Genomic DNA, 25,143 nt, shown 5'->3' with positions numbered 1-25,143 from the left:
TTTTTCTTTACCACGGTCACCTTCAAAAATGTCTTAATATTTCATTCATTAATAATAATTCTACTTTGTCGAAATGTGTTTACCACGGTCACCTTCAAAAATGTCTTAATTTTTCATTCATTAATAATAATACTTTTGTCGAAATTTGTTCACCACGGTCACCTTAAAAAAAAAAAAATTTATCATAAAGAATCCTATTTTGCTAAAATTTGTTTACCACGGTCACCTTCAAATGTATGTATTTATTAATAATAATCTACTTTGCCCAATTTTTCTTTACCACAGTCACCTTCAAAAATGTTGTAATATTTCATTCATTAATATTTAATTCATTAATAATAATTCTACTTTGTCGAAATGTGTTTACCACGGTCACCTTCAAATGTATGTATTTGTTAATAATAATCTACTTTGCCAAATTTTTCTTTACCACGGTCACCTTCAAAAATGTCTTAATATTTCATTCATTAATAATAATTCTACTTTGTCGAAACTTGTTTACCATGGTCAGCTTTAAAAATATATATATTTATTAACAATAATTCTACTTTGTTGGAATGTGTTTATTACCACGCTCACCTTAAAAAATGTCAAATATTTCATTTATAAATAATAAAGTATTTTGTCAAAATGTGTTTACAACCTCAAAAACGTCTAATATTTGATTCATAAATAATAATTCATCTTTGTCCAAACTTGTTTACCACGGTCACCTTCAAAAATATATAATATTTGGTGCGATAATAATAAGTCTTACATGGGCAAAATAAACAATATAATATTTGATTCATTCATACTTTGTGGAAAGTAGGATTATTAGCCGTGATAAACGAGGGACGACTGTACTGTACTCTGAAACCATGACTCCTGGTTCTGTCATTGAAACATAGATCACTGTTTGGGTGACGAGACTCCAGGCAGTGTTGTTGTGTACCTCACACTTTCACAACATAGAAAAATATCACCGAGAACTTCTCCAAAGTAGCAAGAAAACAAGTGTGGTCCTAATACAGTAGGTACTTTGGCCTCATTCCTGTGAGAATCCTGCAGCTAACACTGTATGGTCTCTTCCTCTTTCCGACTGGAGAGTACTTCGAATACTATGTGGTGAAGTAGAAATATGTGGGAATGAGCGTGGGTCCTAAAATGTCAAAGGTGTGTAAAAGCGTCAAAGAGTTGTCTCTAAGTTGTCCCTAAGGCCGGCGCCGCACAGGACTATTAATACTGGAGGGTAGAAAAGCTGCATGGAAGCTGGTAGACTTCATCCTGCCACCAAATACTGACTTTGGCCATAAAAACATCTCCCAGGCGTGGAATTAGTAACACTGATAAAAAGTCTTCCTTCATTATTTGTACAAATGTTGAGAAAAGTAATTTTCAGGCACACCTGGGTTTCTACACAGTAGTTCTCTCTCAGTCCCCTTCCTCTGCACCTGCCCTCTTACTTCCTGCCTCCTCCTCCTCCACCTGCACCACCTGGATGTCGTTCATGCCGACCGCACCTTCCTCCTCCTCCTCCTCCTCCTCCTCCTCGAACTCCTCGCTCTCCTCGTCCTCCCTGGCGCTGCTCCCCCGCTCGTCCGAGTCCACCTGGAAGGGGACCAGGCCGGGGTCCCGGGCCCCGCCCAGGGTGTCCTCCTCCTGGCCCGGGGACTCCCTCTTGCAGTAGGAGTAGCGGTGGTTCATGTGCTGCGAGTAGGAGCCCGAGTGGGAGAAGCGCTTGCCGCACTTGTCGCACTGGTAGGGTTTCTCCCCCGAGTGGAGGCGCATGTGTTCGATCAGGTGGTGTTTGTGTTTGAACGCCTTGCTGCAGATGCTGCACTCGTGCGGCCGCTTGCCTGTGCACACAAAACGCCATTTGTTAGTACAATCTATAAGACGCTGATTTTTTCTTTCCCTACGCTTTGAACCCTGCGACTGCGGCCACCGTGCAAATAGTATAAAGCAAGCAAATAGACTGAAAAGGTGTGTTATTGTTTGTGCTATGGCGCCATCTCTTGGACAAAGTCCGTCCATTTACAGCTTTAAACCGTTCCGTCTTCTATTCGTCCATAGCGTTTCTACCCGTATGGATTCTTCATTCGTCACTCCAAGTGACGTGTGTAAGTTTTACAATATAACTAAAACTATTCTTACTTACTAAAGTGTCCCATGTGTGACGTGTGTAGGAGTGTTTTCATGCATATTTGTACAAGCTTTTTTTCCCTACGCTTTGAACCCTGCGACTGATTTATGGCGGCGATAATGCAAATAGTATTAAAAAAAACATGGGTCCTAGAAGTAAATGCTGTGCTAACAACAGTATTACTACTTCTAACAACAGTATTACTACTACTAACAACAGTATTACTACTACTAACAACAGTATTACTACTACTAACAACAGTATTACTACTACTAACAACAGTATTACTACTACTAACAACAGTATTACTACTAACAACAGTATTACTACTACTAACAACAGTATTACTACTACTAATAACAGTATTACTACTACTAACAACAGTATTACTACTACTAACAACAGTATTACTACTTCTAACAACAGTATTACTACTACTAACAACAGTATTACTACTCCTAACAACAGTATTACTACTACTAACAACAGTATTACTACTATTAACAACAGTATTACTACTTATAACAACAGTATTACTACTACTAACAACAGTATTACTACTACTTCTAACAACAGTATTACTACTTCTAACAACAGTATTACTACTACTAACAACAACAGTATTACTACTACTTCTAACAACAGTATTACTACTCCTAACAACAGTATTACTACTACTAACAACAGTATTACTACTTCTAATAACAGTATTACTACTACTAACAACAGTATTACTACTACTAACAACAGTATTACTACTCCTAACAACAGTATTACTACTACTAACAACAGTATTACTACTACTAACAACAGTATTACTACTACTAACAACAGTATTACTACTCCTAACAACAGTATTACTACTACTAATAACAGTATTACTACTACTAACAACAGTATTACTACTCCTAATAACAGTATTACTACTACTAATAACAACAGTATTACTACTACTTCTAACAACAGTATTACTACTCCTAACAACAGTATTACTACTACTAACAACAGTATTACTACTTCTAATAACAGTATTACTACTACTAACAACAGTATTACTACTAACAACAGTATTACTACTACTAACAACAGTATTACTACTCCTAACAACAGTATTACTACTACTAATAACAGTATTACTACTCCTAACAACAGTATTACTACTACTAACAACAGTATTACTACTATTAACAACAGTATTACTACTTCTAACAACAGTATTACTACTACTAACAACAGTATTACTACTTCTAATAACAGTATTACTACTACTAACAACAGTATTACTACTACTAACAACAGTATTACTACTCCTAACAACAGTATTACTACTACTAACAACAGTATTACTACTACTAACAACAGTATTACTACTACTAACAACAGTATTACTACTCCTAACAACAGTATTACTACTACTAATAACAGTATTACTACTACTAACAACAGTATTACTACTCCTAATAACAGTATTACTACTACTAATAACAACAGTATTACTACTACTTCTAACAACAGTATTACTACTCCTAACAACAGTATTACTACTACTAACAACAGTATTACTACTTCTAATAACAGTATTACTACTACTAACAACAGTATTACTACTAACAACAGTATTACTACTACTAACAACAGTATTACTACTCCTAACAACAGTATTACTACTACTAATAACAGTATTACTACTCCTAACAACAGTATTACTACTACTAACAACAGTATTACTACTATTAACAACAGTATTACTACTTCTAACAACAGTATTACTACTCCTAACAACAGTATTGCTATTCGTCCATAGCGTTTCTACCCGTATGGATTCTTCATTCGTCACTCCAAGTGACGTGTGTAAGTTTTACAATATAACTAAAACTATTCTTACTTACTAAAGTGTCCCATGTGTGACGTGTGTAGGAGTGTTTTCATGCATATTTGTACCTGCTTTTTTTCCCTACGCTTTGAACCCTGCGACTGATTTATGGCGGCCATAATGCGAATAGTATTAAAAAAAACATGGGTCCTAGAAGTAAATGCTGTGCTTTTGATATCAAGGAAATAAACATCATGGTCACTGACCTGAGTTTCCTAAATTGTCAACTAGATGGCCAGGTTGCTAACTGAAACTCAACTCGTGCCATGGTCTCAAGCACTAAATTAAAGATGCTGGCGGGTACACACCTCTGGTCTAGGTAATGTTGCAATTTTCACCGCTCGCAAAGTATGCGACTCAAAAAAATGCTCCGATGTAAGTTAGGTAAGGCTTTAACTTTCCTGATATACGCTAGCTTGATGCTGATATACGTCTTTGCTGTTGACATGCTATCGATTAGCATTAGCGATTTTACATGGCCATTTCAAATTTGTTAAAAAACTACAACTAAGATGCTAGTGCGTAAAAAAATGTTCATACTTACAGTATGCACACTTTTTAGGGCGCAACAAAAACCAAAAAAGACACTTTCTTGTATTTGCAACTGCCCCTAACAACAGTATTACTACTACTAACAACAGTATTACTACTATTAACAACAGTATTACTACTACTAACAACAGTATTACTACTACTAACAACAGTATTACTACTTCTAACAACAGTATTACTACTACTAACAACAGTATTACTACTTCTAACAACAGTATTACTACTCCTAACAACAGTATTACTACTACTAACAACAGTATTACTACTTCTAACAACAGTATTACTACTACTAACAACAACAGTATTACTACTACTTCTAACAACAGTATTACTACTCCTAACAACAGTATTACTACTACTAACAACAGTATTACTACTTCTAATAACAGTATTACTACTACTAACAACAGTATTACTACTACTAACAACGGTATTACTACTCCTAACAACAGTATTACTACTACTAACAACAGTATTACTACTAACAACAGTATTACTACTACTAACAACAGTATTACTACTCCTAACAACAGTATTACTACTACTAATAACAGTATTACTACTACTAACAACAGTATTACTACTCCTAACAACAGTATTACTACTACTAACAACAACAGTATTACTACTACTACTTCTAACAACAGTATTACTACTCCTAACAACAGTATTACTACTACTAACAACAGTATTACTACTTCTAATAACAGTATTACTACTACTAACAACAGTATTACTACTAACAACAGTATTACTACTACTAACAACAGTATTACTACTCCTAACAACAGTATTACTACTACTAAAAACAGTATTACTACTACTAACAACAGTATTACTACTCCTAACAACAGTATTACTACTCCTAACAACAGTATTACTACTACTAACAACAGTATTACTACTACTAACAACAGTATTACTACTTCTAACAACAGTATTACTACTTCTAACAACAGTATTACTACTCCTAACAACAGTATTACTATTCGTCCATAGCGTTTCTACCCGTATGGATTCTTCATTCGTCACTCCAAGTGACCTGTGTAAGTTTTACAATATAACTAAAACTATTCTTACTTACTAAAGTGTCCCATGTGTGACGTGTGTAGGAGTGTTTTCATGCATATTTGTACAAGCTTTTTTTTCCCTACGCTTTGAACCCTGCGAGTGATTTATGGCGGCCATCATGCAAATAGTATTAAAACAAACAAATAGACTGAAAAGGTGTGTCATTGTTTGTGCTATGGCGCTCACTGCAGGTGCTGCTAGGTTAATAAATGTCCGTCTATTTCGGGCTTTCAACCGGAAGTAGAAGTGACGTTCCGTCTTCTATTCGTCCATAGCGTTTCTACCCGTATGGATTCTTCATCCGTCACTCCAAGTGACCTGTGTAAGTTTTACAATATAACAAACTATTCTTACTTACTAAAGTGTCCCATGTGTGACGTGTGTAGGAGTGTTTTCATGCATATTTGTACCTGCTTTTTTTCCCTACGCTTTGAACCCTGCGACTGATTTATGGCGGCCATCATGCAAATAGTATTAAAACAAACATGGGTCCTAGAAGTAAATGCTGTGCTTTTGATATTAAGGAAATAAACATCATGGTCACTGACCTGAGTTTCCTAAATTGTCAACTAGATGGCCTGGTTGCTAACTGAAACTCAACCCGTGCCATGGTCTCGCGCGCCAAATTAAAGATGCTGGCGGGCCGCATTTGACCCGCGGGCTTTGGTATGTACACACCTCCGGTCTAGGTAATGTTGCAATTTTCACCGCTCGCAAAGTATGCGACTCAAAAAATGCTCCGATGTAAGTTAGGTAAGGCTTTAACTTAGCTTGATGCTAATATACGTCTTTGCTATTGACATGCTATCGATTAGCATTAGCGATTTTACATGGCCATTTCAAATTTGTTAAAAAACTACAACTAAGATGCTAGTGCGTAAAAAAATGTTCATACTTACAGTATGCACACTTTTTAGGGCGCAACAAAAACCAAAAAAGACACTTTCTTGTATTTGCAACTGCCCCTAACAACAGTATTACTACTACTAACAACAGTATTACTACTAACAACAGTTTTACTACTCCTAACAACAGTATTACTACTACTAACAACAGTTTTACTACTATTAACAACAGTATTACTACTTCTAACAACAGTATTACTACTAACAACAGTATTACTACTACTAACAACAGTATTACTACTAACAACAGTATTACTACTCCTAACAACAGTATTACTACTACTAACAACAGTATTACTACTACTAACAACAGTATTACTACTACTAACAACAGTATTACTACTTCTAACAACAGTATTACTACTACTAACAGTATTACTACTACTAACAACAGTATTACTACTTCTAACAACAGTATTACTACTACTAACAACAGTATTACTACTACTACTACTAACAACAGTATTACTACTAACAACAGTATTACTACTACTAACAACAGTATTACTACTTCTAACAACAGTATTACTACTACTACTAACAACAGTATTACTACTTCTAACAACAGTATTACTACTACTAACAACAGTATTACTACTACTAACAACAGTATTACTACTAACAACAGTATTACTACTCCTAACAACAGTATTACTACTACTAACAACAGTATTACTACTACTAACAACAGTATTACTACTACTAACAACAGTATTACTACTACTAACAACAGTATTACTACTAACAACAGTATTACTACTACTAACAACAGTATTACTACTACTACTAACAACAGTATTACTACTATTAACAACAGTATTACTACTTATAACAACAGTATTACTACTTCTAACAACAGTATTACTACTCCTAACAACAGTATTACTACTACTAACAACAGTATTACTACTACTACTAACAACAGTATTACTACTATTAACAACAGTATTACTACTACTAACAACAGTATTACTACTAACAACAGTATTACTACTACTAACAACAGTATTACTACTTCTAACAACAGTATTACTACTACTAACAACAGTATTACTACTACTAACAACAGTATTACTACTACTAACAACAGTATTACTACTACTAACAACAGTATTACTACTACTAACAACAGTATTACTACTACTAACAACAGTATTACTACTAACAACAGTATTACTACTACTAACAACAGTATTACTACTACTACTAACAACAGTATTACTACTATTAACAACAGTATTACTACTTATAACAACAGTATTACTACTTCTAACAACAGTATTACTACTCCTAACAACAGTATTACTACTACTAACAACAGTATTACTACTACTACTAACAACAGTATTACTACTATTAACAACAGTATTACTACTACTAACAACAGTATTACTACTAACAACAGTATTACTACTACTAACAACAGTATTACTACTTCTAACAACAGTATTACTACTACTAACAACAGTATTACTACTACTAACAACAGTATTACTACTTCTAACAACAGTATTACTACTACTAACAACAGTATTACTACTACTACTAACAACAGTATTACTACTAACAACAGTATTACTACTACTTCTAACAACAGTATTACTACTCCTAACAACAGTATTACTACTACTAACAACAGTATTACTACTATTAACAACAGTATTACTACTTATAACAACAGTATTACTACTATTAACAACAGTATTACTACTTATAACAACAGTATTACTACTACTAACAACAGTATTACTACTACTTCTAACAACAGTATTACTACTTCTAACAACAGTATTACTACTACTAACAACAACAGTATTACTACTCCTAACAACAGTATTACTACTACCAACAACAGTATTACTACTACTAACAACAGTATTACTACTACTAACAACAGTATTACTACTCCTAACAACAGTATTACTACTACTAATAACAGTATTACTACTACTAACAACAGTATTACTACTACTAACAACAGTATTACTAATACTAACAACAGTATTACTACTCCTTACAACAGTATTACTACTACTAACAACAGTATTACTACTACTAACAACAGTATTACTACTACTAACAACAGTATTACTACTACTTCTAACAACAGTATTACTACTACTAACAACAGTATTACTACTACTAACAACAGTATTTCTACTTATAACAACAGTATAACTACTACTAACAACAGTTTTACTACTATTAACAACAGTATTACTACTACTAACAACAGTATTACTACTACTAACAACAGTATTACTACTACTAACAACAGTATTACTACTCCTAACAACAGTATTACTACTACTAACAACAGTATTACTACTACTAACAACAGTATTACTACTACTTCTAACAACAGTATTACTACTCCTAACAACAGTATTACTACTACTAACAACAGTATTACTACTACTAACAACAGTATTACTACTACTAACAACAGTATGACTACTACTAACAACAGTATTACTACTACTAACAACAGTATTACTACTACTAACAACAGTATTACTACTAACAACAGTATTACTACTATTAACAACAGTATTACTACTACTAACAACAGTATTACTACTACTAACAACAGTATTACTACTACTAACAACAGTATTACTACTAACAACAGTATTACTACTATTAACAACAGTATTACTACTTCTAACAACAGTATTACTACTACTAACAACAGTATTACTACTACTTCAGGCATGGCATTCTTTGTGCTACTGCGCCATCTTTTGGACAAGTTTGCTCACTGCAAGTAATGCGGGTTGAAAATATACTTCCGGTTTTAATGCCTTGAACCGGAAGTCGCATGGATTCTAACAGTTTTGCAATATAACTAAAACAATTCTTACTCACTAAAGCGTCCCATGTGTGATGTCTATAGGATAGTGTTTGCATGCATATTTGTACCTGCTATTGTAATGCAATGAAGCTAGCGCCGTTAGCATTAGCTACTACGACTGTCTGTGTTAGTATTATTAACTTACAATGCCGTTCTTTTTGTATTGTTTCGGTTTCACAAATTCCTCAGTAAATTCACCAAAACATCAGCGTGGAGTTATTGAGTCTGTTTAGCTGGTTGGAGAGCTAGTGGGTACATGACCATGACTTGTGTTTTGTCTGATCAGCCGTTTTACTGCCCTGTCACAGACACCGTTTGGAAACAAAGCGGGTACATAAACATTTACAGAATCCTAGCGTGTAAATAAGTCATTCCTTATATATGGAAAATGTGTGATAATAAATATATTAATTATAATAATTAATAAACAAATATTACATTTATTCTAGTTAAAAAGTTTGTTTTTGTTTTGTTTTTGAGTGAGATCCAAGCAGAGGAGGTTAGTGTTGCCTCAGCCCAGCTCAGTTCTTGAAGAGGCAACGTGTGCTGGCCAACTATTTGAGGTGAAGAAGAAGGTATTTATCCTCTCAGAGGGCGGACCTGCACTCGGCTCTCAGTGATAAAAATGGGAGGAGCAGTTGGGGAGTTGAGTCGTTCCTGCTGAATAAACTAACGCTGCGTACCTGTGTGCTCGTATTTGTGTCTGAGCAGCGAGCTGCTCTTCTGGAAGATCTTGTCACACAGGTCACAGGCGTACATGCCGCTCTCCGTCTTCTTCATCTTCTTCCTCAGAGGACCCGAGTCCGAGTCCTCCATGCCCTCCGAGCTGGTGTCCTGCTTCTCCTCCTGACGTGGCGGGAAAAGCACAAAATGACTCCACCGGGATTTTTTTTTTTTTTTAAATGGAGTCAGAAAAAGGGGGGAAATAGTCACCGTAAATTCTGGACCAGAAGATGTTACTTTTTGCCTACACTTTGAACCATGCGGCTTATGAAACGGTGCGGCTGATTTATGGATTTTCCTTGCTCATGGCTATAATGTTCAATAGTTTGCATTAAACCTCAGCAGCGGACTGAAATGGTGTCTTATTCTTTGTGTTACTGCAAGTAATGCGGGTTGAAAATATACTTCCTGTTTTAATGCCTCGGACCGGAAGTCGAATGGATTCTTCACTCATCACCACAAACAGTTTTGCAATATAACTAAAACAATTCTTACTTATTAAAGTGTCCCATGTGTGATGTCAGTAGGAGTGTTTCCATGCATATTTGCGAAATTATCCTCTGCATTCGACCCATCACCCTTGATGGTGAGGGGAGCAGTGAGCAGCAGCGGTGGCCGCGCCCGGGAATAATTTTTTGGTGATTTAACCCCCAAATTCCAAGCCTTGATGCTGAGCGCCAAGCAGGGAGGTAACGGCTCCCATTTTTATAGTCTTTGGTATGACTCGGCCGGGGTTTTGAACTCACAACCTACCCATCTCAGGGCGGACACTCTAACCACTAGGCCACTGAGTAGGTATGGCATTCTTTGTGCTATTGCGCCATCTTTTGGACGAGTTTGCTCACTGCAAGTAATGCGGGTTGCTGCATTCTATAGTGGTCCAGTGCAGTATTACTACTACTAACAACAGTATTACTACTACTACTAACAACAGTATTACTACTTCTTTTAACAACAGTATTACTACTACTTCTAACAACAGTATTACTACTACTTCTAACAACAGTATTACTACTACTAACAACAGTATTACTACTTCTAACAACAGTATTACTACTTCTTTTAACAACAGTATTACTACTACTTCTAACAACAGTATTACTACTACTAACAACAGTATTACTACTACTAACAACAGTATTACTACTACTAACAACAGTATTACTACTTCTAACAACAGTATTACTACTACTTCTAACAACAGTATTACTACTACTAACAACAGTATTACTACTACTAACAACAGTATTACTACTTCTTCTAACAACAGTATTACTACTACTTCTAACAACAGTATTACTACTACTTCTAACAACAGTATTATTACTACTTCTAACAACAGTATTACTACTACTTCTAGCAACAGTATTACTACTACTTCTAACAACAGTATTACTACTACTTCTAACAACAGTATTACTACTACTTATAACAGTATTACTACTACTAACAACAGTATTACTACTACTAACAACAGTATTACTACTACTAACAACAGTATTACTACTCCTAACAACAGTATTACTACTCATAACAACAGTATTACTACTACTAACAACAGTATTACTACTATTAACAACAGTATTACTACTACTAACAACAGTATTACTACTTCTAACAACAGTATTACTACTACTAACAACAGTATTACTACTACTTCTAACAACAGTATTACTACTACTAACAACAGTATTACTACTACTTCTAACAACAGTATTACTACTACTTGTAACAACAGTATTACTACTTATAACAACAGTATTACTACTTCTAACAACAGTATTACTACTACTAACAACAGTATTACTACTTCTAACAACAGTATTACTACTACTAACAACAGTATTACTACTACTAACAACAGTATTACTACTTCTTTTAACAACAGTATTACTACTACTTCTAACAACAGTATTACTACTCCTAACAACAGTATTACTACTACTAATAACAGTATTACTACGACTAACAACAGTATTACTACTTCTAACAACAGTATTACTACTTCTAACAACAGTATTACTACTTCTAACAACAGTATTACTACTACTAACAACAGTATTACTACTCCTAACAACAGTATTACTACTATTAACAACAGTATTACTACTTCTAACAACAGTATTACTACTACTAACAACAGTATTACTACTATTAACAACAGTATTACTACTACTAACAACAGTATTACTACTTCTAACAACAGTATTACTACTACTTCAGGCATGGCATTCTTAGTGTTACTGTGCCATCTTTTGGACAAGTTTGCTCACTGCAAGTAATGCGGGTTGAAAATATACTTCTGGTTTTAATGCCTTGAACCGGAAGTCGCATGGATTCTAACAGTTTTGCAATATAACTAAAACAATTCTTACACACTAAAGCGTCCCATGTGTGATGTCTATAGGATAGTGTTTTCATGCATATTTGTACCTGCTATTGTAATGTGTGAGGCAGCGGACACGTACCGACAGGCCAAGCGGTGTGCGGCTTCAGCGGTCGCAGAGGCAAAAACTCGGACATGGGAGGAGTTCGGGGAAGCCATGGAAAACGACGGCGGACGGCTTCGAAGCAATTCTGGACCACCATCCGCCGCCTCAGGAAAGGGAAGCAGTGCACTATCAACACCGTGTATGGCGAGGATGGTGCTCTGCTGACCTCGACTGCGGATGTTGTGGATCGGTGGAGGGAATACTTCGAAGACCTCCTCAATCCCACCAACACGTCTTCCTATGAGGAAGCAGTGCCTGGTGAGTCTGTGGTGGGCTCTCCTATTTCTGGGGCTGAGGTTGCTGAGGTAGTTAAAAAGCTCCTCGGTGGCAAGGCCCCGGGGGTGGATGAGATCCGCCCGGAGTTCCTTAAGGCTCTGGATGCTGTGGGGCTGTCTTGGTTGACAAGACTCTGCAGCATCGCGTGGACATCGGGGGCGGTACCTCTGGATTGGCAGACCGGGGTGGTGGTTCCTCTCTTTAAGAAGTGTTCTAACTATCGTGGGATCACACTCCTCAGCCTTCCCGTTAAGGTCTATTCAGGTGTACTGGAGAGGAGGCTACGCCGGATAGTCCAACCTCGGATTCAGGAGGAACAGTGTGGTTTTCGTCCTGGTCGTGGAACTGTGGACCAGCTCTATACTCTCGGCAGGGTCCTTGAGGGTGCATGGGAGTTTGCCCAACCAGTCTACATGTGTTTTGTGGACTTGGAGAAGGCATTTGACCGTGTCCCTCGGGAAGTCCTGTGGGGAGTGCTCAGAGAGTACGGGGTATCGGACTGTCTGATTGTGGCAGTCCGCTCCCTGTATGATCAGTGCCAGAGCTTGGTCCGCATTGCCGGTAGTAAGTCGGACACGTTTCCAGTGAGGGTTGGACTCCGCCAAGGCTGCCCTTTGTCACCCATTCTGTTCATAACTTTTATGGACAGAATTTCTAGGCGCAGTCAAGGCGTTGAGGGGATCCGGTTTGGTGGCTGCAGGATTAGGTCTCTGCTTTTTGCAGATGATGTGGTCCTGATGGCTTCATCTGGCCAGGATCTTCAGCTCTCACTGGATCGGTTCGCAGCTGAGTGTGAAGCGACTGGGATGAGAATCAGCACCTCCAAGTCCGAGTCCATGGTTCTCGCCCGGAAAAGGGTGGAGTGCCATCTCCGGGTTGGGGAGGAGATCTTGCCCCAAGTGGAGGAGTTCAAGTACCTCGGAGTCTTGTTCACGAGTGGGGGAAGAGTGGATCGTGAGATCGACAGGCGGATCGGTGCGGCGTCTTCAGTAATGCGGACGCTGTATCGATCCGTTGTGGTGAAGAAGGAGCTGAGCCGGAAGGCAAAGCTCTCAATTTACCGGTCGATCTACGTTCCCATCCTCACCTATGGTCATGAGCTTTGGGTTATGACCGAAAGGACAAGATCACGGGTACAAGCGGCCGAAATGAGTTTCCTCCGCCGGGTGGCGGGGCTCTCCCTTAGAGATAGGGTGAGAAGCTCTGCCATCCGGGGGGAGCTCAAAGTAAAGCCGCTGCTCCTCCACATGGAGAGGAGCCAGATGAGGTGGTTCGGGCATCTGGTCAGGATGCCACCCGAACGCCTCCCTAGGGAGGTGTTTAGGGCACGTCCCACCGGTAGGAGGCCGCGGGGAAGACCCAGGACACGTTGGGAAGACTATGTCTCCCGGCTGGCCTGGGAACGCCTCGGGGTCCCACAGGAAGAGCTGGACGAAGTGGCTGGGGAGAGGGAAGTCTGGGCTGGATGGATGGATATTGTAATGTAATGAAGCTAGCGCCGTTAGCATTAGCTACTACGACTGTCTGTGTTAGTATTATTAACTTACAATGCCATTCTTTTTGTATTGTTTCGGTTTCACAAATTCCTCAGTAAATTCACCAAAACGTCAGCGTGGAGTTACTGAGTCTGTTTAGCTTGCGCAGCTAGTGGGTACAGGACAATGACTTGTGTTTTGTCTGATCAGCCGTTTTACTGCCCTGTCGCAGACACCGTGTGGAAACAAAGCGGGTAAGTAAACATTTACAGAATCCTAGCGTGTAAATAAGTAATTCCTTATATATGGAAAATGTTCTTTCCTTGTGGAATGCTGTGGTTGCAGCTTTTAAGTCTGTAGTGGTCCAGGGCCACTGCTAATGTAGTTGCTGACTGCGTTGGAGCTGGCACGGGATCAATTCCCCACCCTGCGGTGGAGTAAATCAAGGAAGCAGGCGTATAAAAAGGCTTCCATCAAATCAATAAAGAGCTTCTGCAGTAAAGTGGCGCATTGTGGAAGATCTCCATCCATCATGCGGACCATTAAAGTCTGTGTTCAATGAATAGACATCATCAAGCTCATTATTTCTTTCTTTATACATTTCTAGATATCAGCCATGCCATTGGAGGCGGTGTCATGTTGTCATGTTGTCATGTTGTCATGTTGTCATGTTGTCATGTTGTCATGTTGTCATGTTGTCATGTTGTCATGGTGTCATGTTGTCATGGTGTCATGGTGTCATGTTGTCATGTTGTCATGGTGTCATGGTGTCATGTTGTCATGTTGTCATGTTGTCATGGTGTCATGGTGTCATGGTGTCATGTTGTCATGTTGTCATGTTGTCATGTTGTCATGGTGTCATGGTGTCATGTTGTCATGGTGTCATGTTGTCATGTTGTCATGTTGTCATGTTGTCATGTTGTCATGGTGTCATGGTGTCATGGTGTCATGGTGTCATGTTGTCATGGTGTCATGGTGTCATGGTGTCATGGTGTCATGGTGTCATGTTGTCATGTTGTCATGTTGTCATGTTGTCATGTTGTCATGTTGTCATGGTGTCATGGTGTCATGGTGTCATGGTGTCATGGTGTCATGTTGTCATGGTGTCATGTTGTCATGGTGTCATGGTGTCATGTTGTCATGTTGTCATGTTGTCATGTTGTCATGTTGTCATGTTGTCATGTTGTCATGTTCCAGCCATCTTCAACAAGTCCATCGACACAAATCAGGAAGTGGTTGAAAAGGCTCAAGTCTGACCCGCTGGAAGGAACCCACATTGCATTTACCGTAATGCACACTCAAAAGGGGAAACAACGTTTGTGTTGGAGTGAGTGACACCTGTCATCCGCTGGCTTGTCTGTCACAACCACCGCTGCTTTTATAGTAGTCAAGTCCAAAATAGGAAGAATTGAACTGATAATACACAACTCCTAGTATTACTACTACTAACAACAGTATTACTACTATTAACAACAGTATTAATACTACTAACAACAGTATTAATACTACTAACAACAGTATTACTACTACTACTTACAACAGTATTACTACTACTAACAACAGTATTAATACTACTACCAACAGTATTACTACTACTTACAACAGTATTACTACTACTAATAACAGTATTACTACTCCTAACAACAGTATTACTACTTCTAACAACAGTATTACTACTTCTAACAACAGTATTACTACTTCTAACAACAGTATTACTACTTCTAACAACAGTATTACTACTACTAACAACAGTATTACTACTACTAACAACAGTATTACTACTACTAACAACAGTATTACTACTACTAACAACAGTATTACTACTACTTCTAACAACAGTATTACTACTACTAACAACAGTATTACTACTACTAACAACAGTATTACTACTACTAACAACAGTACTACTACTTATAACAACAGTATTAGTACTACTAACAACAGTATTACTACCACGAACAACAGTATTACTACTACTAACAACAGTATTACTACTACTAACAGTATTACTACTAATAACAACAGTATTACTACTACTAACAACAGTATTACTACTCCTAACAGCAGTATTACTACTTCTAACAACAGTATTACTACTTCTAACAACAGTATTACTACTACTAACAACAGTATTACTACTACTAACAACAGTATTACTACTACTAACAACAGTATTACTACTACTAACAACAGTATTATTACTACTAACAACAGTATTACTACTACTAACAACAGTATTACTACTACTAACAACAGTATTACTACTAACAACAGTATGACTACTCCTAACAACAGTATTACTACTCCTAACAACAGTATTACTACTACTAACAACAGTATTACTACTAACAACAGTATGACTACTACTAACAACAGTAATACTACTCCTAACAACAGTATTACTACTCCTAACAACAGTATTACTACTCCTAACAATAGTATTACTACTCCTAACAACAGTATTACTACTCCTAACAACAGTATTACTACTTCTAACAACAGTATTACTACTACTAACAACAGTATTACTACTACTTCTAACAACAGTATTACTACTACTTCTAACAACAGTATTACTACTCCTAACAACAGTATTACCACGACTAACAACAGTATTACTACTAACAACAGTATTACTACTTCTAACAACAGTATTACTACTACGAACAACAGTATTACTACTACTAACAACGGTATTACTACTGCTAACACCAGTATTACTACTTCTAACAACAGTATTACTACTACTAACAACAGTATTACTACTACTAACAACAGTATGACTACTACTAACAGTATTACTACTACTAACAACAGTATTACTACTACTAACAACGGTATTACTACTGCTAACACCAGTATTACTACTTCTAACAACAGTATTACTACTACTAACAACAGTATTACTACTACTAACAACAGTATGACTACTACTAACAGTATTACTACTACTAACAACAGTATGACTACTACTAACAACAGTATTACTACTACTAACAACAGTATTACTACTACTAACAGTATTACTACTACTAACAACAGTATGACTACTACTAACAGTATTACTACTACTAACAACAGTATTACTACTACTAACAACAGTATTACTACTACTCCTAACAACAGTATTACTACTCCTAACAACAGTATTACTACTTCCAACAACAGTATTACTACTACTAACAACAGTATTACTACTACTAACAACAGTATGACTACTACTAACAGAATTACTACTACTAACAACAGTATGACTACTACTAACAATATTACTACTACTAACAACAGTATTACTACTACTAACAGTATTACTACTACTAACAACAGTATTACTACTACTAACAACAGTATTACTACTACTAACTACAGTATTACTACTACTTCTAACAACAGTATTACTACTTCTTTCTGCCAACCTGATCTGTATGTAGTCTTTCTGCCAACCGAACCAACCCAGGTGTGGTTTAGTAAACCTGATCTGGAATAACAACAACAATCTTTGAATTCAGACCGATCCTTCAATCCGTTTTTGCGTTTCTTTCCTGTAGTCTTTCTGCCAACTGAACCAACCCAGGTGTGGTTTAGTAAACCTGATCTGGAACAACAACAACAATCTTTGAATTCAGACCGATCCTTCAATCTGTTTTGCGTTTCTTTCCTGTAGTCTTTCTGCCAGCCGAACCAACCCAGGTGTGGTTTAGTAAACCTGATCTGGAACAACAACAACAATCTTTGAATTCAGACCGATCCTTCAATCTGTTTTGCGTTTCTTTCCTGTAGTCTTTCTGCCAACCTGATCTGTATGTAGTCTTTCTGCCAACCGAACCAACCCAGGTGTGGTTTAGTAAACCTGATCTGGAATAACAACAACAATCTTTGAATTCAGACCGATCCTTCAATCCGTTTTTGCGTTTCTTTCCTGTAGTCTTTCTGCCAACTGAACCAACCCAGGTGTGGTTTAGTAAACCTGATCTGGAACAACAACAACAATCTTTGAATTCAGACCGATCCTTCAATCTGTTTTGCGTTTCTTTCCTGTAGTCTTTCTGCCAGCCGAACCAACCCAGGTGTGGTTTAGTAAACCTGATCTGGAACAACAACAACAATCTTTGAATTCAGACCGATCCTTCAATCTGTTTTGCGTTTCTTTCCTGTAGTCTTTCTGCCAACCTGATCTGTATGTAGTCTTTCTGCCAACCGAACCAACCCAGGTGTGGTTTAGTAAACCTGATCTGGAATAACAACAACAATCTTTGAATTCAGACCGATCCTTCAATCCGTTTTTGCGTTTCTTTCCTGTAGTCTTTCTGCCAACCGAGCCAACCCAGATCAGGTTTAGTAAACCCAGTGGCGGGCTGTGTGTTTTCCCACCTAGGCCTTGATTGGAGTGAAAGTGGCGGGCAAACCACAGCTTCCGAAGTCTCGAGAGATCTCGTTTCTCTTTAAATATCCTTCTTGAAAATAGCCTTGCAAATATATATCTGCCTCCTAATCAACGTTTTGCTCTCCTTCTTTGTGGGTTACAAAGGTGAGATTTATCTGCTCGCCGGGTATGGCTCCGGTGACACTTCCTGCATTTGCAAATCTACACTTGTGATTGGATACTCACTTGGGGATGACAAGTGAGTATCCAATCACGGTCACGTTTAACAAAAGGCTACTTCGATGGGCTACTGTCAACAACTCCTCATTGGCTATGGCAATTATCTATCAACTGTATGTGCCCGTTCACTTAACAGTGCCCAGATATTCTTGATTCTCGAGGCAGATTTGGTACAGCATGGCAACAGAAGCTAGCTGAATTCTGATTGGATAAACACTAAAATGAACAGCACTGGAAGGAGCATGAAGAGAATATGAATACTTTGATATTTAGGGAAAGTCAATTAAAAATTACTTCTATCTTTAATTATGATCTTGATTTCTGGTTATGTTAGGCCAGCAGAGAAGGTCTTGCTGGCCCTGACAGCACACCACTGAGTAAACCTGATCTGGAATAAGAACAACAATCTTTGAATTCAGACCGATCCTTCAGTCTGTTTTGCGTGTCTGTCCTGTAGTCTTTCTGTCAACCAAACCAACTCAGATCTGGTTTAGTAAACCTGATCTGGAATAAGAACAACAATCTTTGAATTCAGACCGATCCTTCAATCTGTTTTGCGTGTCTTTCCTGTAGTCTTTCTGTCAACCAAACCAACTCAGATCTGGTTTAGTAAACCTGATCTGGAGTAAGAACAACAATCTTTGAATTCAGACCGATCCTTCAGTCTGTTTTGCGTGTCTGTCCTGTAGTCTTTCTGTCAACCAAACCAACTCAGATCTGGTTTAGTAAACCTGATCTGGAGTAAGAACAACAATCTTTGAATTCAGACCGATACTTCAATCCGTTTTGCATTTCTTTCCTGTAGACTTTCTGTCAACCGAACTAACCCAGATCAGGTTTAGTAAACCGGACCGCAGCACTTTGTTACATTGTGTTCTCCCAAGGTAAATACGTGAAGATGTGACTAACCTTGATCCCGTTGAGGTGGATGGTCTTTTCTGTCAGGGTCCCAGCAGGACTGGTAGCGGTAGTGGTATAGGTGTAAGCCAGCTGAGGGATGAGGATAGTCTGTTTGTTGGTGGTGGTCAGGGCCCTTAGACATTGCATACGGCTCTGGTCGGCAATAGCCACCAGCGTGGGAAGTTGAGTGGTTACAATATTGAGGGGGTTGGCACTTGGCGGGCTGGTGTACAGTGCGACGGGGCCGGAGCCCAAGGGTGAGAGTGGCGAGGCGTCTTTCTTTGTGCAAGTTAAGTTCAGAGGTTCCTCCTGAATGGTGCGTACAGAGGAAAGTGAGAGGTGATTGCAGGTTTGAACAGTCTCCGTTTCCTCTTTGTCGGGCTTTGGCAGCGACAGGTCTAGGGGTGCATCAGTGCTCTGAGGGGCCTGGTCTTTAAGGAGAACGTCGTCTCTCAGGGTTAGTGGTGAGGGAGAGACTGGAGAGCTGTGGGCGCCGTTTAGCTCAGCCGGGGTTGCTTCTGTCGGACTGTCGTGAGGCTCAGAAGGACTCATGGAGGCCACACCTTTCCCCTGGACCAGAGATACCACACTGCTGGAATCATAGGCATCGTCTTCCTCTGAAGGAGGCGTCGGGGCACCGAGTGATATTTGACCCTGCTGCATTTTGTCAAACCACCTTTTGACCACATGGATTGGGAGGTTGACAGAGTCCGAGATTTTGTCCATCTCGTCCTTGGTGGGCTCTCTGTTTAAGGCAAAGTAGGCCTTCAGCAGGGACAGGATGTTCTTGGGCTGGTTGCAAAAGCCCCCCTGTGACAGTAGCGCAGTAACGGCAGCCTCTCCGTTCAGCCTGAGAGCGTCTTTCTTGCAGTGTTTGAGGGCATGCAGGGGTTCCAGCCCGGCGGGACAGTTCTCACACAGGAGACAAGTCTTAGTGGTTTGATCCTCTTCTTTCATCTCAGTTACCCTCGCGCCCCTGATGGTCAGATCCTCAGGGAGTTTCTGAAACTTCAACGACTCAGTGGTTGGCTGAGCGGTTGAGAATGGCTCTGACTCCTTCTTAATGTTCTGCGCCATGATCTGTCCCTGGTTGGGGTCCAGGTTGTAGTTGATGATGATTTTTGCATTTCCGTCCTGACCCACAATGGGCAAGCTGATGGCTGAGATGAGCTGCTGCTGGGACGGGTGGATGCTTCCAGTGGTTAACCCCAAGTTGGCATGACCCTGGCCTTTGCCGCTGCTTTCCAGGACCTGGCGAATCACGTTGCCGTCCACGGCCACTTTGAGGGCGTTCTGCAGGTCGGCTATGTTGATGCTGATGGGCGACATCAGCCCCACGGTGGGGAGGACCACGGCCTGCACGGTGCCCTGCAGAGGAGTCGCAGCCCCACCGTTGTACATCCCGGCATTCATCCCGACCAGGGTCGGTTTGTATTCGTAGTCCAGCGGCTCGCTCTTGATCTGGTTGAGGGGCAGCTGCTCCTGGAGGGGCTTGCTGTGCTCCAGCTTCTCGCGAATTTGGGCGCGGAGGGCGGCCGGCGAAGTGGGAAGGATGGCGGCCGGGCCCTGGGCCTGGGTCTTGCTGCTGCTCAGACGTTGCCGGCTGTTAACCGAGATGAGACTGATGCATTTCTTGCTGCTGATGTGCGAGCTGTACGAGCCCGAGTGGGAGAAGCGCTTCTTGCAGTTGGAGCACTCGTAGGGTTTCTCTCCTGCACGGACAAAGGAGTTGAAAATAGGATTATTATCACACAGTCGCGTTGCTTGTCTTTGCTGCGGCCGAAAATGGCAAAATTTGCGGCTGCTTTTTTAGAAAGTTCCGGCCAAAATGTTGATAATTTGCGATTTTATGAATTTGTGACTTGATAACAAAAGCTTTTTTTTATTTACACAGAATTTTGTGATGGATGCTGTGGGGCTGTCTTGGTTGACAAGACTCTGCAGCATCGCGTGGACATCGGGGGCGGTACCTCTGGATTGGCAGACCGGGGTGGTGGTTCCTCTCTTTAAGAAGGGGTACCGGAGGGTGTGTTCTAACTATCGTGGGATCACACTCCTCAGCCTTCCCGGTAAGGTCTATTCGGGTGTACTGGAGAGGAGGCTACGCCGGATAGTCGAACCTCGGATTCAGGAGGAACAGTGTGGTTTTCGTCCTGGTCGTGGAACTGTGGACCAGCTCTATACTCTCGGCAGGGTCCTTGAGGGTGCATGGGAGTTTGCCCAACCAGTCTACATGTGTTTTGTGGACTTGGAGAAGGCATTCGACCGTGTCCCTCGGCAAGTCCTGTGGGGAGTGCTCAGAGAGTATGGGGTATCGGACTGTCTGATTGTGGCAGTCCGCTCCCTGTACGATCAGTGCCAGAGCTTGGTCCGCATTGCCGGCAGTAAGTCGGACACGTTTCCAGTGAGGGTTGGACTCCGCCAAGGCTGCCCTTTGTCACCCATTCTGTTCATAACTTTTATGGACAGAATTTCTAGGCGCAGTCAAGGCGTTGAGGGGATCTGGTTTGGTGGCTGCAGGATTAGGTCTCTGCTTTTTGCAGACCCTGATGGCTTCATCTGGCCAGGATCTTCAGCTCTCGCTGGATCGGTTCGCAGCCGAGTGTGAAGCGACTGGGATGAGAATCAGCACCTCCAAGTCCAAGTCCATGGTTCTCGCCCGGAAAAGGGTGGAGTGCCATCTCCGGGTTGGGGAGGCGATCTTGCCCCAAGTGGAGGAGTTCAAGTACCTCGGAGTCTTGTTCATGAGTGAGGGAAGAGTGGATGGTGAGATCGACAGGCGGATCGGTGCGGCGTCTTCAGTAATGCGGACGCTGTATCGATCCGTTGTGGTGAAGAAGGAGCTGAGCCGGAAGGCAAAGCTCTCAATATACCGGTCGATCTACGTTCCCATCCTCACCTATGGTCATGAGCTTTGGGTTATGACCGAAAGGACAAGATCACGGGTACAAGCGGCCGAAATGAGTTTCCTCCGCCGGGTGGCGGGGCTCTCCCTTAGAGATAGGGTGAGAAGCTCTGTCATCCGGGAGGAGCTCAAAGTAAAGCCGCTGCTCCTCCACATGGAGAGGAGCCAGATGAGGTGGTTCGGGCATCTGGTCAGGATGCCACCCGAACGCCTCCCTAGGGAGGTGTTTAGGGCATGTCCGACCGGTAGGAGGCCCGCGGGGAAGACCCAGGACACGTTGGGAAGACTATGTCTCCCGGCTGGCCTGGGAACGCCTCGGGGTCCCACGGGAAGAGCTGGACGAAGTGGCTGGGGAGAGGGAAGTCTGGGCTTCCCTGCTTAGGCTGCTGCCCCCGCGACCCGACCTCGGATAAGCGGAAGAAGATGGATGGATGGATGGAGAATTTTGTGAACTTTTGAGTTTTGTATTTTGTGAACAGAAATTGTTTTTTTTGCATCAAATTATGCTGACAATTTAATTGATTCAACATTTTTTGAGTAAAATTTGTTTAAAAATGTGGTTTGTTAAAATGCGGTGTTTTAAATTCAACTAAATTGAGCGCAGATAAATGTGTTGCTTCAAAACTCACCTCATTGGCCGCTTCTGAGACGAGATCGATTGCTCCAGTCTTCATTTACAGAAAGTCAATCTTCAGTTTTAAAGTAATGAATTGTGCATGGAATTTTTTTGCACAAAATTTTAAAACACTGAATTGTTTTACACAGAATTTTAAACACACTTTTTTTATATTAAAGTTCTTATTTAATCGACCATAAATTCCGGACTACAAAGCCACCGCTTCATGCCTACACTTTGACGTTGCGGCATTTTGTGTTCAATAGTTTTCATTAAACCCAAGCAGAGACGCTGAAAAGGTGTGTTATTGTTTGTGCTATGGCGCCATCTTCTGGACAAGTTCACTCACTGCAGGTGCTGATGTGTCCTTCCATTTGGTGCTTGCAACCGGAAGTAAAAGTGCTGTTACCTCGTCTCTACTCATATGGATTCTTCCGTCTTCACTCCAAGCAATGTTTGTACCTTTTACAATACAACTAAAACAATTCTTACTAAACCGTCCCATGTGTGATGTCTGAATATATGGAAAAAATGTGTATGTATATATATATGTGTATATATAGTGGGGCAAAAAAGTATTTAGTCAGCCACCAATTGTGCAAGTTCTCCCACTTAAAATGATGACAGAGGTCTGTAATTTTCATCATAGGTACACTTCAACTGTGAGAGACAGAATGTGAAAAAAAAATCCAGGAATTCACATTGTAGGAATTTTAAAGAATTTATTTGTAAATTATGGTGGAAAATAAGTATTTGGTCACTTCAAACAAGGAAGATCTCTGGCTCTCACAGACCTGTAACTTCTTCTTTAAGAAGCTCTTCTGTCCTCCACTCGTTACCTGTATTAATGGCACCTGTTTGAACTCGTTATCTGTATAAAAGACACCTGTCCACAGCCTCAAACAGTCAGACTCCAAACTCCACTAACGCCAAGACCAAAGAGCTGTCGAAGGACACCAGGAAAACAATTGTAGACCTGCACCAGACTGTGAAGAGTGAATCTACAATAGGCAAGCAGCTTGGTGTGAAAAAATCAACTGTGGGAGCAATTATCAGAAAATGGAAGACATACAAGACCACTGATAATCTCCCTCGATCTGGGGCTCCACGCAAGATCTCATCCCGTGGGGTCAAAATGATCATGAGAACGGTGAGCAAAAATCCCAGAACCACACTGGGGGACCTGGTGAATGACCTGCAGAGAGCTGGGACCAAAGTACCAAAGGTTACGATCAGTAACACACTACGCCGACAGGGAATCAAATCCTGCAGTGCCAGACGTGTCCCCCTGCTTAAGCCAGTGCATGTCCAGGCCCGTCTGAAGTTTGCCAGAGAGCACATGGATGATACAGCAGAGGATTGGGAGAATGTCATGTGGTCAGATGAAACCAAAATAGAACTTTTTGGTATAAACTCAACTCGTCGTGTTTGGAGGAAGAAGAATACTGAGTTGCATCCCAAGAACACCATACCTACTGTGAAGCATGGGGGTGGAAACATCATGCTTTGGGGCTGTTTTTCTGCTAAGGGGACAGGCCGACTGATCCGTGTTAAGGAAAGAATGAACGGGGCCATGTATCGTGAGATTTTGAGCCAAAACATACTTCCATCAGTGAGAGCTTTGAAGATGAAACGTGGCTGGGTCTTCCAGTATGACAATGATCCCAAACACACCGCCAGGGCAACGAAGGAGTGGCTCCGTAAGAAGCATTTGAAAGTCCTGGAGTGGCCTAGCCAGTCTCCAGACCTCAACCCCATAGAAAATCTGTGGAG

The 25,143-nt window shown here is 40.3% G+C and overlaps 1 protein-coding gene across 1 annotated transcript in view; it reads right to left on the bottom strand.

Annotated features, from left to right (window-relative positions):
• Nucleotides 1-324: 324 nt before the first annotated feature.
• Nucleotides 325-25,143, bottom strand: part of zeb1b (zinc finger E-box binding homeobox 1b) — a 171,318-nt gene continuing 146,499 nt past the window's right edge. Inside the window, exons 6-8 of the mRNA XM_061965941.2 lie at nucleotides 19,859-21,561; nucleotides 10,064-10,226; nucleotides 325-1,838 (exon numbers count right to left, since the gene is read on the bottom strand). Of these exons, the coding sequence (XP_061821925.1) occupies nucleotides 1,414-1,838; nucleotides 10,064-10,226; nucleotides 19,859-21,561 (2,291 nt within the window). The 3' untranslated portion in view covers nucleotides 325-1,413. The remainder of the gene's footprint in view (nucleotides 1,839-10,063; nucleotides 10,227-19,858; nucleotides 21,562-25,143) is intronic.

This window comes from Nerophis lumbriciformis, linkage group LG07 (genome assembly GCF_033978685.3).
Source record: "Nerophis lumbriciformis linkage group LG07, RoL_Nlum_v2.1, whole genome shotgun sequence".
Classification (NCBI taxonomy): domain Eukaryota; kingdom Metazoa; phylum Chordata; class Actinopteri; order Syngnathiformes; family Syngnathidae; genus Nerophis; species Nerophis lumbriciformis.
Note: the sequence above shows the minus strand (reverse complement) of the source record. Positions and strands in the feature narration are given on the sequence as shown.